This window comes from Rhagoletis pomonella, unplaced genomic scaffold, assembly GCF_013731165.1.
Source record: "Rhagoletis pomonella isolate Grant_MI unplaced genomic scaffold, Rhpom_1.0 Rhpom_scaffold_00013, whole genome shotgun sequence".
In the NCBI taxonomy this organism is placed as follows: domain Eukaryota; kingdom Metazoa; phylum Arthropoda; class Insecta; order Diptera; family Tephritidae; genus Rhagoletis; species Rhagoletis pomonella.
Window position 1 is genome coordinate 23,513,645 of NW_023458567.1, and position 17,835 is coordinate 23,531,479.

At 33.5% G+C, this 17,835-nt stretch overlaps 1 protein-coding gene across 1 annotated transcript; it reads right to left on the reverse strand.

Moving 5' to 3' along the window:
• Window positions 1-9,827: 9,827 nt before the first annotated feature.
• On the reverse strand, window positions 9,828-10,951 carry LOC118749007 (zinc finger protein 239-like). Its single transcript, XM_036483790.1, has one exon. It carries the CDS (start codon window positions 10,633-10,635, stop codon window positions 9,925-9,927), a length of 711 nt encoding a protein of 236 aa, XP_036339683.1. The 5' UTR covers window positions 10,636-10,951; the 3' UTR covers window positions 9,828-9,924.
• Between the last annotated feature and the right edge of the window lie 6,884 nt (window positions 10,952-17,835).

Genomic DNA, 17,835 nt, shown 5'->3' on the forward strand with positions numbered 1-17,835 from the left:
GAAGTACACCCAGTTGAGCAACCATCTCTATTCGCAGGTATTCAATGCTATTAGAGATCTAATATGATTTCCTTTTAAGTCGCTGGAATGAGACTGTCAGGCAGGTCCTGTACTGCAACTCACTTCCGAGGGAATTTCAATCAAATTCGCTTTGAATTGAAATTGGAAGCGAAATAAATTGCAGAACCTGTCTGTATATGAGAAGTGAGTATTAAATAAGAGGTTTGGGTGATCAGGAATTTTTTTTTGGTGCGCCAAGGCGTGCCTTTTAATTTCGGAAGCAACAGGTGGGGTTTTAAGGTCACTGTTTATTTGGTTGTTTGTGACACAGAGCAGAGCGTTCACAATCATTCTAAGAGTTTTTGATTGGAATCTTTGGAGTATTTCTATATTGTAAGTTGCTGCAGAGTCCCTTAATTGTATTCCGTATGTCCATACTGGTTTTAAAACAAATGAATAGAGCAAGAGCTTACTCTCGACTGAGGCTTGACACTTCGGGTTCAGTAACCAGTGTAAATTTCTGAGCTTCATTCCCAGTGCTTTGCGTTTAGGGAAAATGTGAGTTTTCCACATACGCTTGCTGTCGAGGGGCATGCCTAAGTATTTTGTCGCATCACGCTGTGGTGTATCCAGAGCTGGGTCGTAATGATTCCTTTAGGAATTAAATTACTCCCAATTACAGATTACAAGGAATTGTAATTAGGAATCAATTCCTTCAGTCCACAGCAAAGGAATCGATTACTTTTTCAATTCGTTGAAGTAATTTCAAATGTAATTGGGTTTTTCTTTAATTCCATTACAAGGAATTTCATATTGTAATTGGAATAAATTACGTGCTAGTAATGTAATTTTTTTTTTTCAATTCCTTTGAAAGGAATTGAAAATGTAATTGATTTTTTTTCAATTCCATTACCTGGAATTGCAAGAGTACTTTAGTTTTTCCAATTACTCAAAGGAATTGTAAAAGTAATCGAGAAACTGAAAGTTCATTCACGAATATACAATGTGGAATTTTTGTTGTGGTCAAAGATTAAAATCGAAAGCACACATTGGTCATCTTCTATGTATATCTATATATATATATATAAATGTTGTGTTCGTATGTCACGGTCATCAAAACCCGAGAACGGCTGAACCGATTTGAATAATATTTTTTTTATTATTCGGTATAATACCAGAACCAATGATATCGCAAAAATTTGGTGGGTTGGAGGTTTAAGAAAGATAACTGCTGGAAGTATTTTTGACGAGGGTGGCCTCCTATTTGAAAATTTAAACTCAGTCAAATTGTTAAAAAAAATTTAATATTGCCATGTGGGTGTCAAACTAAAGAGTTTTAAAAAGGCTTACAGTCTACCATGAACACTTCCAGAAATATGCAATATGAAAAGTTCGGTTTATATGGGAGGTGCCACACGCCATTCTCCAACCATGCAAATTTTTCTCCATGAGTATGGAATTGGTCTTATATATGTATATAGATATCACCATACCCAGTTCTAGTCCTCTACCACAAATATATGCAGTTTGAAAAATTCGGTTTGTATGGGAGGTGCCACGCCCCCTTTCTATATCGAAACTTTTTTTTAGCTATAACCATCCTTGGAAAGTCTGCAGTAGATTCCGAAATTTCAAAAAAATCGGTACGGCCTTTCTCGAGCTTTGCGAACAGAAAAAAACGCCTTTCAATATATATATTATTATAGACTAGCCAAACTCTGCTTGTTTTGCTGGTTAAAACACTACTACCGATGAAAATCGATGGATAAATAAACAAGTTTGCAAGGGTTAAGTGAAAGTGCAATAATTTTTTGTATGAAATACTAGCAGGAAATTTAACAAAGCTATTGCAATTCAACAGTAAAAAATTTTTTTTTATAAATTTTTCGATTACTTTTTAAATTACTTTGAGGAATGGAATTGGAAAAAAAATCAATTACATTTTCAATTCCTTTCAAAGGAATTGGAAAAAAAATTACATTTTCAATTCCTTTCAAAGGAATTGAAATAAAAGAAATTACATTACTAGCACGTAATTTATTCCAATTACAATATGAAATTCCTTGTAATGGATTTAAAGAAAAAAACAATTCCATTTGAAATTACTTCAAGGAATTGAAAAAGTAATCGATTCCTTTGCAGTGAACTAAAGGAATTGAATCCTAATTACAATTACTGAGGAATGTAATTGTAATTGTAATGTAATTGCATTTACCCAGCTCTGGGTGTATCCACGATATTGAGTTTTACGGGCGAGCAGGTTTTACGTTTAAGGGAGAACGTAACCTGGACAGACTTTGTCTCATTTGGCTTAATTCGCTAATCCTTCAGCCATTGTGTTATGTATTTTGTTTAGGCCATTTTGGAGTTTAAGCGAAACAAGTTGTGGAAGGGCGTCCATTGCGAGAATTGCAGTTTCGTCTGCTGGTAAATCATATGTGTATAGCAGGTAAAGAATGGGACCCATCACACTGCCTTGGGGTACACGAGCTGAACTTTTGTAGAGTTCAGACTGCTCCTCGCCTTGCTTAACAAAGAAAAATCGATTTTTGTGATAGGACTCGATAAAGATAAAATAGTTTATCGGGAGGGTACTCTTTATTTTGTAAAGTAAGCCGTCATCCCATATTCGGTCGAAAGCTTGAGATATATCAAGGAATGCAGCTGTACAATACGTTTTCCGTTAGAATGTAGTGTGAATGCAGTTTACAAGCCTGTGAACTTGTTCTATTGTGCTGTGTTTTTTTCTGAAACCGAATTGGTGATTAGGGATAATCTTTCTTTGTTCTATTACTGGCATCAATCTTTTGAGAAAGAGTCTACAAAATTTTAGGGGCGATGGGTAGCAAACTGATTGGGTCATATAAACTTTGTCTACACTTTTTCCTGGTTTAGAAATCATTTTTACCTGGGAAACATTCCATTGAGATGGAACGAAACCAGATGAGAGAATTGCGTTATAAATATAAGTCAGGAAAGTGATTTATTTTCCCTGAAGCTGTTTTAATATTGCTCCAGCGATTGGCCTTGAGTTTTTTAATCGCTTCCTTAACCTCAGATTTTGAGAATTTTGTTATGGGTGTGTTCATTTGGTAGGGTTGTTCGAGAGTCTGTCTTACTTTTTGTGCAGTATTGGGAGGGTTCAATTTCATGCGGAGTAAACACATTTTTTAAGTGCCAGTGTGCTTGCTCTTTTGAGATCGCTTTTTTTGCAAAAGTTCTTTGAGCTCTCTCGTTAGCGTATTAGTTTCAGTGTTGCCATTTTGGTGCTTTCGGAGCTAGATTTAGCTCCGAAAATTGGGTTTTAGCTCCTAGCTCTTTTTTAGCTCTTTTCAAATTTATCTAGCTATTTTTTTAGCTCCAGAAAGTTTTAGTTGTATTTGGTATATATAAGCCAAAACTTAAGCGTTGATAAAATGGAAAATTTCGAGATGCAGTGTATCCACCATATACTCTTGGATCTAGGTTAAAGAATTCAAAAATTAATTAAAAGAAAATCCTTTTTCTGATAGCGTGGATTTTGTTTTACCTTACTAATTTTACCTATAAGGAGAGCTGGAAGTAAAACTTTTCAGAAAAACTTTGCGAAAAAATTATTCAGTTCAAATATGAGTAGTCCACTTGCAAAGTGCGCTATGTGAAATTTTTTCGATTTTTAGTTTTTGGTGGGTAACGAACCAGTATTTAAAGTAGTTCCTTGTCCACTAACAACACAGTGCAAAATCTTTCTATATTCTGAAAACATTGCATCAAATGTTAACCACTTTTGCAAAAGTCGCTATAATACTTATTTATACACTTTTAACATTCTTAAAAACTTACTGTTTCAAAACTCGCTATATTTAATTTCTATATACAAAATTTGCAAAAACTACCACACTGCGATTTTAATGTTTTAGGCTCTTATTTAATTTAATGTTATTAGGCTCCTATTTATCCAAATTTTCAGATAATAAAAAGAAATATACAATCTGGATGGATCATTGAATCATGAAATATATAGATATATATATATTTTTTTAAGTCGGGTTTTTTTGTTGCTAAAAATTACTTGTTTGCTTAAAAATTCTGTGTTCGTATGGAACAGTAGCTTATGTCGAAAGGCTGGCTTTAGTATAATGCGGCATTTGCAGCATACGAATGCGAATGCGAACTGGCGCCAAGCCATTGAAGAACTTTTGGCAAAACAATGTGGAAGAAATAGTTCCGATACTAGCAAGTCAATATTCTTATTAAGTCTCATCAAAAAAATCATTTTCGTTTAGAGAATAAAGGGAATGCAGCATTATACTAAAGCCAGCTTCCCGACATAAGCTACTATTCCATACGAACACAGAATTACTTTTTTCAATAAAGCTCAAAGTATACATTTTTTGTGTTTTTGTCACCCTTTTTCCTTGCTGTTTTGCTGTTTTTCCTACTAATTACACAGATTTTTATATAGTTCAGTGGTTTAAGCGAACAATGATAGAAATATTAGCTCTGGGCGTACTCTGTATTGCGATTCGAAAAGCAAACAATTCGGAATCGAAAACTTGGCACTATAAATTTGTATTAGTCCGTTGTTTAAGCGAAAAAAATAGATTTTTAGCGATGCAAAATACGCTGGAATCGCAGTTTTATGGCCCATTTATGTTTGGCGGCTGGTGTCTAGTTGCTGGTCTAGTAGCCGTGGCTACCAATATGATATTTTGCATTATGTATAGCTATGGTGACCATCCGTCCTGTATTATACGGGGCAGTGCTCTTTTTTCGTCAATAGTCCTGGTAGTTTATTTATTTCATACGGGACGCCAAATGTTCTGTATTTCTTTTAATGACCCGTATTTTTGCCGTATTCCGTATGTATTTTGGCGCATTAACAGCTCATAAAAATGACATGCCTATGAACCAGTTTTTAAACCAGGACGCCTGTGATGAAGCGATGAGCACATATGTACGCTTAAAAAACTTTGTATGAATCGAAATTAAACGTTAATGAATGTTGTTAAAATTTCTAAGAGAAATTTAGCTTTTTGAAGGTTTAACATTCTGTAGAGCAAAGTATATTAAACTGGCAGCAATAGAACAGCTGATTTTATTTCTTTCCAGAATTTCGTCTTTCATAACTTGGTTTATCTATGTATATGGATTCCAAAACCAACAACAAAATACACACAGCTTGCTATTTTTCGGGTACTATTACCGGTGCAATGTGTAGTGGTATGGAGGCAATTTTAAATTTTTTGAAGAGAAGATATTCATAAGGCGAAACTACACCAAAATATTATTGGTGATTGTATGAGGGCTTGTATCTTCAACGTGAGAAACTCCAAAAAAGAAGGCTACCAGGAAAATGTTTTAAATGTAAAGCAGTATGGAATGGTACGCATTGCAATTCAGCTCGTTCGGGATGCTATTCATTGTGCTTGGTCGAAATCCGAGTCGAAAATAATGCATGAAATAAAACACGTATGTACTTCAAGAGCAGTCGGATATTTTCATCATGTTTCCCTGTCTAGAAATGTTTGTAACAAATTTTGCGGGGTAAAAATTCCGAGCACTAAGTACAAACTTATGGAAAAATATTCTACAAATGTGTGTTGTTGCAAGCGAATATTTATGTGCTGCGAAAAAATAAATTTGCGGTTTGAAAGTTTAAAAATCTTGAATCATAGGTTTTAAAATTTTTTTAGAATTTGTGGGAAAAATTGGCGACATTCGTATTCGGCTGCCATAAATATGGTCACCGCATGGTGCAATAATTACAGGTATTGTCTTCCCAGAGAGCGCATATTCCGATCTGCCTTATTTGAAAAACATCGTTGTTGCTCACAAGGTTTACTGCTAGAGAAAAGGGATATTTCCATACCCCATATACCATATATCTACACGTATTTTTTTAAACAATCCTTCTTGCAGAGGACTTATTTAATTTGCAAAAGCCAAAAAATAAACCATTTGTTAGTAAATAAATTAAAAAATTGTATAGCTCACTTAATTTCAAACGCTTTTGCTTTTGTTTTGAAAAATTATAAAAAAGAAATTGAGCGAAAACAAAAATCAAAGCCAAATAAAATTAAAAGAATCAACGTTGAACTGCGTCAAAATGGAAATAAAGGAGCACGAATTTTGATGTGAAGCAAAACTCTCTGGAAAGACAATACCTGTAATTATTGTACCATGTGGGCACCGTATGTATAGCAATTAATTTCAGTATACGAAAAACTCAGACAACATCCGAATTTACTTTTTCGATATGTACATTTCGAGGTAATTGGCAACTTTGCTCCAATGTGTTTAACAATTTATGGGCGTGTGTGATTCAGTAACAAAGTTCTATGGGGAAAGCTGGTGAATAATATTTTTATTATTGTGAGACAGTTTTGCCAATCTGCTGTGTAAAATTAAATCTTTTTTGACAGCAGTAAATTTTTGATAACCGCAGATTTTTTCGGGATAAAATATTACGAATTAGAGTGAAATTAATATTTTAAGAAAACATGTACCAACATTGATTGCAATTCATCAATTTAAGCTTTTATTTAACGAAAAATTATACACATCAACCATGATTCAATAACACAAGGTTATGTAATTTGTGACAGCTAAAATTTGACACTCCTTTATCTAGATTTGTATTTTGGAAGTAGGAGAAAGGGGAAGAATGTGATCTCCTTTTGCGAAAACGGTAGTAGAAAGGTACTAAGAAAGTATACAATTAGAAGTAAAATGTGTATTTTTAATTCTATGTGAATTTGCAATATATTTGGTGTTTTAATGAAAATACTAAGCAATACGTAAAAAAATAGATTTTTAATTTAAGTTATTCGTCATTTCCTGGAACAAATCTAGAATACCGACCGTTCAGCTATGCAAAAACAAAAAATGCAGATCAATAAAACTTTTTACGCTCATTTCAACCATGTCATAATTATTTAGCGCAAGTAAAATATTAAGACGTTTTAGAAGGTTACAATTTAATTCTTTGATTTTTTTCTTTAATATTAATATCTTATGAACCACATAACTGATTAAAAAACTAATAACGTCACCATAAAGATAATCAATCTTTCAGCTGATATACATAATTGAAATTGTTTTTTATATATTTATACCAAAACCACTAAAAAACGAACATATGTTATTTTTTCATGAAATAACCTTTTTTGAAAAAAACTGCATGATTAATGGTAAAGAAATTTATATTATTTAGAAAGTACAAGCTATTATCTTTAATTCGATGTACATATTTTATCACTAGAAACTGTAGAGTAAGCAACATTCTGCACAAGTAAAGGAGCCGATTTTATGTGTGGAAGGGAGAAGACTGTTTTATTACAAAACCTTTCTACTATTGAATCATGCACATCACCAATATTTGTGTTTGTAAAAATTTTCTATGCATTTGTCAAAACCCCTCATGAGCTAGTGAAATTTTATTCACCCCCTACTAGGGATGTTCCGATACAAGTAAATACGAGTACGTACTCGATACTTTTGTTTCGCTACCAACTACTTTTTTACTCGAATCGTTGTTTCGATTCGTACTTGGTATCGAAAGAAAAGTACTTGTATCGAATGGATTTGAGCAAGTTCCATATCTTGTCAGCGTCGTTTTTATGAAAAATAATTGCTTTAAGCAATGACACCGCCAAAATCTAAAGCACGGATATATTTTTACAAAATTACTGATACCACAGCAAAGTGCAAGGAATGCTTTAAAACCGTAAAGTTTTGTGGGAACCGTTCAAAGGTTGAAATTTTTGTCTAATTAATGAATAAATATACATATCGTTACTAATGACGAAATATACATATCGACACCTTAGTGGAAGATCGATCTATCTCGACAGCCAGTTCGAAAACGCCGTATCTCAGAAAACTTTTCAAGAATGCCCTATTTCAGAAATTGATTCAAAAACGCCCTATCTCAGAAAACTTTTCCAGAACGCCATATTTCATAATTTGGTTCAAAAACGTCCTATCTCAACTGAAAATATATTGAAAATATGTTGAGATAGGGCGTTTTTGAACCGAGTTATGAAATAGGGTGTTCTTGAAACGTTTTCAGAGATAGGGCGTTTTTCAATATATTTCTGAAATTGGACGTTTTTGAAAAGTGTTCTGAGATAGGACGTTTTCGAACTGGCTGCCGGGATAGGTCGGTCTTCCACTCACTGTATTGTAAATACAATACAAATTGCTATTTATTTTTCGTTCATGTTCAACAAAATAATACAAATAAAAAATTAAAAGTGTTTAAAGTCATGTTTTTAGTTATTTGCGCTGTGTCATATAAAATTTGTCGCTATGTGTCGTGATTTTTCGGACTTTGTGTGAAAAACGCATAACGCAAAAGGTATGTCACAGATAAACGCCGGAAAATTCCTTTCACTTTGTTGCATATACAATAATGTAAAATTATCGATATAAGTAGGTATCGATACTTTCGGTTTACTCATATAAGTAGTATCGAAATAACGATTTGAGTAAACTCATTTAAGTAGGTATCGATACTTTGATGGTATCGGAACGTCCCTACCTCCTACTTGTCAAAAATTTCCTCGTCACGAACTTTGCTACACACACGCTCTATGTAAACAAATTTCAAAATCGTGATAAGCGGGAAACAGAAAATTGCGCTACTAGACTCAGTAGCCGACAGTCAGTAGCCAGTTCCCATACTTAACGCGAATTTTAGTACATATATGGTTGCCCATCGGCTATACGTCGCCTTACAAAATAGCGCCATACGCTATATGAACTGTTAAAAACAGTTCACTCACTTTACCCGGTTCATTGCTAAAATCTGTCAAAAAATGGAGATTTTTGGAGATGCTTTTTTAAGATAGAACCGCGAAAGTCGCTAAAAATTACCAAAATTCACATCGCATTTTTCGGTGATGGAGTTTTAGCGGTAAATCGGAGTCCGGCTACTGCACTTTTTTAAAATATTAATAAACATATTAAATAAACACTGAAACTTTTCAAAATGTTGGCTAGCACTTTTTTGTTTCTTTTCTTGTTTTTATTAGAAACAACTTTTTCATGATGTTTGATTTTTAACCGACTTCACAAAAAGGAGAAAGGTTATCAATTCGTCGGAATAATTTTTTTTTTTATGTATGTTACCGCATAACTTTGGACCACGTTAATCGATTTCTATATTTCTTTTTTTAAAGGAAAGGTGTTACCTCACAGGTAGTCTCATATTAATTTGGATCATGAAGAAATTAACGATAATCTTAAATTTTTATATGAGAATTGAAGTCGGTTTTGTTTTTTGATTAAAAATTACCTGTTAATTTTTATTGTTGGCGTAAATTAATATGTTGATGCTTTCTTTATCACAACAGTGGAGGATTGCTGCATGCATTTTATCAACTTACTTTTTTTCTATGCTGTCTCCATAATTTTATAAGGATCACCGGGTGTTTTAAGGATCTTTAAAAGATTCTTGCCATTAAAAGGATTACCCTTTTGGGTTCCAATTAATAATTAAAATAATAGCCCAATTCTGTATCGGTGAGAAACTCTTTTTTACTGACAGATTTAAACTTTTTCATATATTTTTCCGTATAAAAAACTGTGACAAGAATATGTCACTGATACAGAATAGAGCCGTAAAACAAATGAAATTCAGAGAAAACGTCAACAATATTCTATCTAGTTACAGCGAACTGTTTACGAGTGATGTCCCCGCGGGAAACAATTAAAAGATAATTTATGCCCTGACCTAAAGGTTTGTACATAGACAGAGCACTTAGAATTGCCAGATGATCATGAAATTTGCTGATTTTTGTAGCCCACGTATTATACCGAATAAGCCCCTGTTAAAAAGCATGTTTGAACAAGAAGTCGGGTTTTATTTTATTTAAGTTAATGATTTGAAGTTACATTAATAAACTTATTTCAATAGAAACACAGTTTTACTTATCCTAGTTATGTAGCACTTTCAGGGACAGTTGCAGATAATTTTGTACCGTGCGTCTTCATATGCCCACTAAGCCCTGCTCTTTGCGCAAAACGTTTTCCACAAAATTTGCATAAATATTTCTTTACGGCGTTGTGAATGAGCTGATGCTGTCGCAATTGATCAGGAGTTTTAAAGCCCTTCTTACACACTCTGCAAATTTCATCTCGTACATTCTTATGGACGGCCAAGTGATCGCGCAACCTTCTCCTTTCATAGAACGTTTTTGGGCAAAGTTTACATTTGTGAAGAGGTCGCTTTTCGTGGCGCCGGTGCATGTGCAATAAAAGGTGCGATGACGTCAAAGCCTTCTCGCCACAAATAGAACAAACATAGGGCCTTTCGCCTGTGTGTGTACGCATGTGGATTTTAATTTCTGTGGTTGTTGCGCACGGCTTGTTGCACACTTCACAATTGTACTGGTAGTCCTGTACGTGTCTTCTCAGATGAACCGTCAAATTATTACCCAACTGAAAACCATGGCCACAGATATTACATTTGAAGGGCAGCGAGCCATCATGTTGTGCCAAATGTACTTTGAGCTTACCTGACCCAGGCAGCAATTTTCCACATTTGGAGCATTCGAAGGGGGCAACGTCGACTTCGAGGAATGCTATATGATCGTAAAATGCGTAGGTGGGTTTATGAATGGAATTGGTTTTTTTGCATGCTATTTTCATTTTCTTTTCATTTGAGCAGATTTTTCGTAACAGTATAATTTCTTTTTTCAAATCCTGTTGTGACAGTTTCAGACCAGTTTTTGCGTTAAATCCATTAAAAACAGCGATTAAAGCTTCTTGGCGTCTATTTTTGAACCTATAAGCGATTTCCTCCTCATTCCAAAGGCAAGTATGTAATTTATATATTTCAGCCAAAGCTATGCATTGCGCCTCATCCAATATTGAACTATTTCGAGGACATTTGTTATTAGATTTGGATTTGCTCTGTAAAAAAAAAGTTATTTGCTTAATTAACAATTACATGCGTCTATTCAAGATAATTTTTAAAACTCTTGATTGATATTCTAGTTATGGTTATTTAATTAATTTAGTTAATTCCATTTGATTTGAAATGTACTTCCCTAAAGAAGTTTTATTCGTAATCGGAACGCAGTCACAACCATTGTCGATGTAGGAAATCCGACAGTGACTACCACAAAGAAATTTAAGCATTTGTTGAAGAAAGTCAAAATAAGAAGAAGCATACGTATAGGTCATGTTTTGTTTTTTACTTGAAAGTTTAAAAATTTCATAAAAATTTATTTGTATGAAATGCAACCATGCGCTCCAGCTGGCAGTGAAACTTGCAAATTTCTTCAAATTCCTGTTCGCGCAAAACTATGCTTCTCTCTTTAGTAGAGTAAGATAGTACTTATTCTCTGAATTTTATTGGTTGCTAATTCTTGCTGGCTTTTCCAAACGAACAACTATGGCCCGGATAAAAATGCACCGCATATTCTCACTCAGAGTTAACATGTAGCTTAGACCGTTCGTCAAAACAAAAATATGTTTTGCCGGGCGGAAAAAGATGTCTTTTAGTCTAAAAATAAGCTGGACAAAATTTTATTCGAATATGATAACTAAGTACTTGCGCGTTGCATTTCAAAATATAGAAAACCATATGCGTTGAGGGAAAAAGTTTTTAACAAAATAGTTAAAAATTGTGAATTGTATAGTCATTTGCTATGTAAAATAACTCACAGAACTGAATATGAGGCCAAAAATAAAAAAAGAATACGTTTTACGAATTTCCGAAATTGTGGTTTTTTTTCAAATTGAGAAAGCCGCATTTTAAATTTTTTGCAAAAATATCCGGTTCTGGTTCTCACAACACAAAAAGCTCCCCGCCAGATTAAAGGTCTTGGAAATGCCAATGAACTTGCTATACAATGTTTTGCACTCAAATTATCAGTTTAAGGGTTATCTGCAAATTTACGGGTGAAATCGGACACAATTTTAAGTCGCATCGTTATTCTATTGTGAATTACACCTAAAAGCTGCAAACTTTTTGTTATTATTTTTAAGCTATATTAAAGCTTATTAAATTTCAAAGTATATGGATCCAAATCTGTTGCAAATCGATTTGAAAATAGAAAAGTTATAGCAAATTTAGTAAATGATAGGCAAAAAAGTTTATAAAATAACATAAACTGATATAGCAAAATAACATTTGATTTTTCAGATAAACACCCCTATTCTTCAACTCTTTCGTATTCGAATTTTGCTACGAATCGTAGAAATAGACTTTTTGGGCCACCCGGCTAAATTGGCAAAAAAACGGCTAAAAACGGCTAAACTGTTTCACCTAAATTTCACATGTTTTATTTAAATAAATCATAAGTAGAAAGACTAGTTCTTGGAGAGAAGTTGCAAATTCAAGCTGGAAAAAATTTTGCCAGCAAGAATTTGCAATTAGGAAAAACATATGATTGTCGCACATGGTTGTATTTTTTGTCGACGATAATTTGAATATTCATTCGTCAAATTTAAAAATTTACAAACTTGAGCGAATTTAAAATGAAAAATTTAAGCAAATACTTGTTTACTTAATTTTTTTAGTTATTTCCAATGATTTGAAACGTACTCGGAATGCAATCTCGACCAGAGTTGATATAGGAAACGCGACAGTTAGTACGGCAAAGAAATTTAAACGTATGTTGAAGAAAGTTGGACTAGCAAGAAATATATATGTAGATCCTGTTTTTTGCCCCTCTTAAAGAATTGTAAAATTCTATACAAATTTCTTATGTTTGAAATGCAACCGTGAACACTAGCGGGCAGGGAAACTTGCAAGTTCCTGCAAATTTGCGTTCGTACAGAAATTTGCAAGTTTCTCTACTTGAGACAAAATTTAGGATCATTTTTTCTTACTAACTGATATTTTGAGTGATAATTTTTGCTGGATTTTCGACGAACAAACCTATTGTCTTCCCAGAGAGTTTTGCTTTGCATAGAAATTTGTGCTCTTTTACTTTAATTTTGCCGCATTTCAGTTTTGGTTCTTTTAGTTCAAGTTGGCCTTCGGTTAATGGAATATGGAATAATAAGTTCTCAGCAAAAAAAGTTAGTTTAAATAAATCTATATGTGTACATAGTGCTTGAAAATATCCTTTTTTCCCTTACCTTAAAACTTTAAGCGTGGGCAACAATGATGTTTTGTAATTAAGGCAGAATTGAATATGCGCTATCTATGAAGACAATACCTGTAACATTTATTCTTGGCACTATATCTAAACATAAACGCGTGTTAAGCAAACTGTGAGATAATTTGTTATTTTCTGAGTTTGCGAATAAAACTTCACACTTAAATTTAAGTCATTTATAACAAACATTTTATGAAGAAAATCCCCGTTACCGCCTTCTTTAGAAAAAATATATTCCCTTAAAATAAAAATAAGCGAGATCGGCCTATTTTTATATAACCCTGCCTCAGCGATAAGGCTAGTAGCCATTTCCAACAGATTTTGGATCGCTTAGTCAAAAATGGAAACACATACATATATTTGAATTTTAAGAAAACAAGGTAAATAGCAAAATCGGCCAAAAACGGCTACTTTTTTTACAAAACGGCTAACAAATCCGCTTCCGGCTAAACCGAAATTTCTCCGGCTGTTTGCTATCGCAACCAGCAAAATCTAGCCGGAAAACGACTAAAATGGCAACACTGGTCCGGTTTTAGTAGTTTGTACCAGGATTGTTGCGAATATTCGCAATCGCATTCGCAACCGCGGAGCTTCCACATTAATTTTAACATTCGCATTCGCAATAATCAATGCGGAGCTTTTGCGAATTCGAATGTTGTGCAAGTGCAACGATAAAACGTATATCTGGAAAACAAAATGACAAATTGTATCCAATATTTGATAAAAAAAAGTCTTTAAACATATCATGGGTATTCATGGAAACGCGTAAATCCCTCATAACCGCGTAAACCTCGCAAATAACTAGATTTTTCATACAAAACTAAGTAAGTTTACAAGGTTTACATGGTTACGAGGCATTTGCGCGTTTTGATGAATCGCCCTATTATTTTGTAAGGTATATAACCGAGCTATCAATGGGCAGTCATACAAGTTTTCACTTCTACTTGACCTTTGAGATACGCAAAAGAGAACATAGTCCTTTTAATATTTTTTTTTTGTACTTTAAATACCTGCATTGGTTTCTTTCTTTATTATGATTTTTTTGGACCAATCTTAAAATAAAAACTACTAGACACAGTAGAAGAAAGATTGCACTGTAATTTTTAACCAAATTTTCGTGATTTTCTTTTGATGTTACATATATTCGTTTCAATCATTTCAAATGGGCCTCTTTCGAGAATTTAAATTAATTAAAAAGAGTAATTTTGTTTACTTGTCGGGCAATATTTTTTCATATGGATATACACTCGATCCTTGGCTAAAAACTTCTGTGGTAAAACTGTCCCCCTACGTCTCCCTTCTATGCTATTTAAAGTCAAAGAGTAAGCTCCTTCAATAGGGACTTCCAGCAGAAATGATCAATGTCTGGCTATAAAGAGAATCGATGCTCAAATAATTAAAAAGCTATATTACGTAACTATCTGAGACGTATCATCCGTAATTCCAATAATTCAAATTCTTATAAAAAACGGGGTATTTTTTTTTAAATAACAATATTCTGATTCGGTTCGGCTGGCAGCTACGACTTTGAAAACAGAATATTGTTCCAAATTTTCAATCCTGGCTAATAATAACTTATTTTGCATATCCCCCTATTTATCTCGCTACAAGAACATATTTTTCAAACCAGTCGCAGAAGAAAGTATTGAAAATGAATTACAAAAACTAAAATCGAAAATCGCGGATGAAGTTACAGATTCCTCAAACTCTGATCAGCCAAAGGAATGAGAATGAAGAATTCTTTTTAAAAAGCTTTAGAAAAATCTGACATCTGGTTTGGCTTGCAAGCACTGTTTAAACAAACTAATATTCCACATTCGTAACATCCCTAGTTTGTACAATGATTTTCGGTTGTTGTGTCCAAACGCATAACCCGAATCTAAAATCTTTAACATACACATGTAATCAAAGGATTAAACTTTAATTTCAAACAAATGTTTCAAATCTCCGAGCAATAGTTTATTAATAAATTCCGTTCGCACTATTGCACTTTTTTGTAAATTTAGATGTGGGTTCTGAGCAAAAATACTGTGAATGGCGTAGCCGAAGTTATATGCACAAGAAATGTTGTATGCCTTTGACAAGCGAAAGCCCCTCTTCTCCGGCAACACAGAAATGAGAATTATACTTCGTAAGGGTTATAATCCCTAAGCACGTCCGAAGGCGGAAGCAAGCGTAACAGGTGGTGGACCCAACATAGTGCATGTTTTCAATGGCTTGGAAGAAGCTGTTATTGCATGAACTGGATTGAGAACCAGCTATTCAGGCATAGGAGGTTGTGGTTGAACAATTCAACCCGAAGGTGACATAGATGCGTCCATGGTTACTATGCCCAACAGCTCCGCATATCTTTGTGAGTTCACTTCCATAGCGTGCTCTTACCCTGCTATAATTGCAAATGCAATAAGGCAAAAATAATTTGTTTTTCTTCATACATTTATTTTTACCGGCAAAACTGTTGAGTATATAGAAAAACGTTATATTAACAGATTAAAGGAATTGTAATTTTTAATTTTTTTAAATTTGTTTGAGCAAAATCGGCCTAGTGGTTCTCGAGTTATGTAAAAAAAAAGACCACCAAAGGTGACAATTTCCCCTATATATATATATATTTCCTAGACGTGACCCAGCGAAACGCCGGGCCACGTATAACTTGTTTTTGACCGATATAACATTTCCCGTTGGTTTCATCCCATCCCGATTTTGACTGTCGCATAGTGTAATAATAATAATAATAATAATAATTGCTTCAATTGCAAAAAATCGCAATCGAATGTACGTATGTATCTATATACTGCAAGCATAATGCTATATCTAATGCGATTTATTAACATGTAGTATGTACATACATACATACTTTGCATAAAATTGCTTGTAATCTACTTGATATTCATGGTTGAGCGCTCATTTGTGGTAAGTGCATTTTTTGGCGAAAATGTTATACATATGTTTCCGAAGTACAATTTACAAATCTGAAGTACAATTTACAAATCTGAAGTACATTTTATGGTTTCTGAAATACAATTGACTAGTCTGAAGTACATTTTTCGGTTTCTGAAGTACATTTTACAAATCTGAAGTACATTTTTTGGCTTCTGAAGTACAATTGACTAATCTGAAGTCCAATTAACGGTTTCCGAAGTACAATTTACAAATCTGAAGTACAATTTACAAATCTGAAGTACATTTTATGGTTTCTGAAATACAATTGACTAGTCTGAAGTACATTTTTCGGTTTCTGAAGTACATTTTACAAATCTGAAGTACATTTTTTGGCTTCTGAAGTACAATTGACTAATCTGAAGTCCAATTAACGGTTTCTGAAGTACAATTGACTAGTCTGAAGTATATTTTACGGTTCCTGAAGTACAGTTGACTAATCTGAAGTACATTTTACGATATCCGAAGTACAATTGGAAAAGATTTAGAATAAGGGTGATAGCTTGGATGTTTTTGCGGGATAAATTTATACTTGTAAATATTTTCCACCAAAATAAAAACTATTTTACTAAAGTTACATGCAACCTCAAGCTTTTTCCATGATTGATGTTTTTGTCCTTTTCTATCTATCCTCTCATATGAGAGAAATCCTCAGAATTTAAAATTTCTTGGAAGTTACCGTAGTGTAATAAGCAAAGTGAAGTCAATATATGAGATATTTATTTTTTATACGGTAATATGACAACGGTTTTGTCATTGCGTTAACCCATTTAAAACTAGCAACATTATAAATTTATTAAAAAAAAAACTTGATTTCAAATCCAAAAAATAATTGTTTTAGAAAGAACAAAAAGAAAAAAATCGTTTAAAATGCCAGATACTTGCTGTTTATGCAGAAGCACCCACAACATTGAGGTAGGTATGCTTCGTGTGCCAACAGATGTTACGCAAGGAAGGGATTGGATGAATGCGTGTGGTGTTAAACTAGCTGGATCTTCTAAAAAGTTTGCGCTCTGCACTTCAAACCGAATGATATCATTTATGCAAGTATTAATGCCAAGAGAAAACGTCTCGACCCAGATGCAATACCATCAAAGATGTTACCTATAAAATTTATACTTTCGCCAAATTAGTAATAATAGATGGTCCTGATTTGCAGTAGTTAATTTGAGAAAGAATCCTTAATCTTAATGGGCATATATATATACATATATGGGGAAATCTTTTGAGATGGGGACATTCTGCGTACTGGCATATTGTTTCCGAGACAAAGCAGCTGCACTGCCTAGTGCGGTTTATGTACCTTCGTCAATACTATTTATATGTGAAAATATCAGAAAATAGTTATTCACAAAAAAAAATACGGTTTAGTGACTAATTTACTTGCTAAAATCGAGAAAATCAGGAAATTTCTAGTGCAACTCGCATAAATTCTGAAAAAAATACTCTATCACAGAATTTGGTTGAAGAACGCCCTATCCCAGAATTCGGTTCGAAAGAGGGTTAATGTAAACAAATATACGAATTGTTTACATTTAAAATTTCAAATAAGCGTACGTCAAATATTGATTTCACTTTGTTTATTACATTATGGAAGTTACTGTATAACTATTTTAACAGATAAAAAATAAGCTAATTTGACAACGGGTTTTGTTTGATTATTTTTAGCAAGGAAAGAAACCAATTCAATCCGGTTTCGGTTTCGGTTTTGGTTTCGTTCTTGAAAATTTAAATCGGTTTCGTTCCGGTTTCGGTTTTGGAATAAAAAAAATTAAAACAAGTTTGACAAAAAAAAAAT

What these genes read in the sequence shown, in the direction of transcription:
- LOC118749007 (XM_036483790.1), bottom strand. Translation starts at nt 10,635, where the DNA reads ATGAAAATAGCATGCAAAAAAACCAATTCCATTCATAAACCCACCTAC.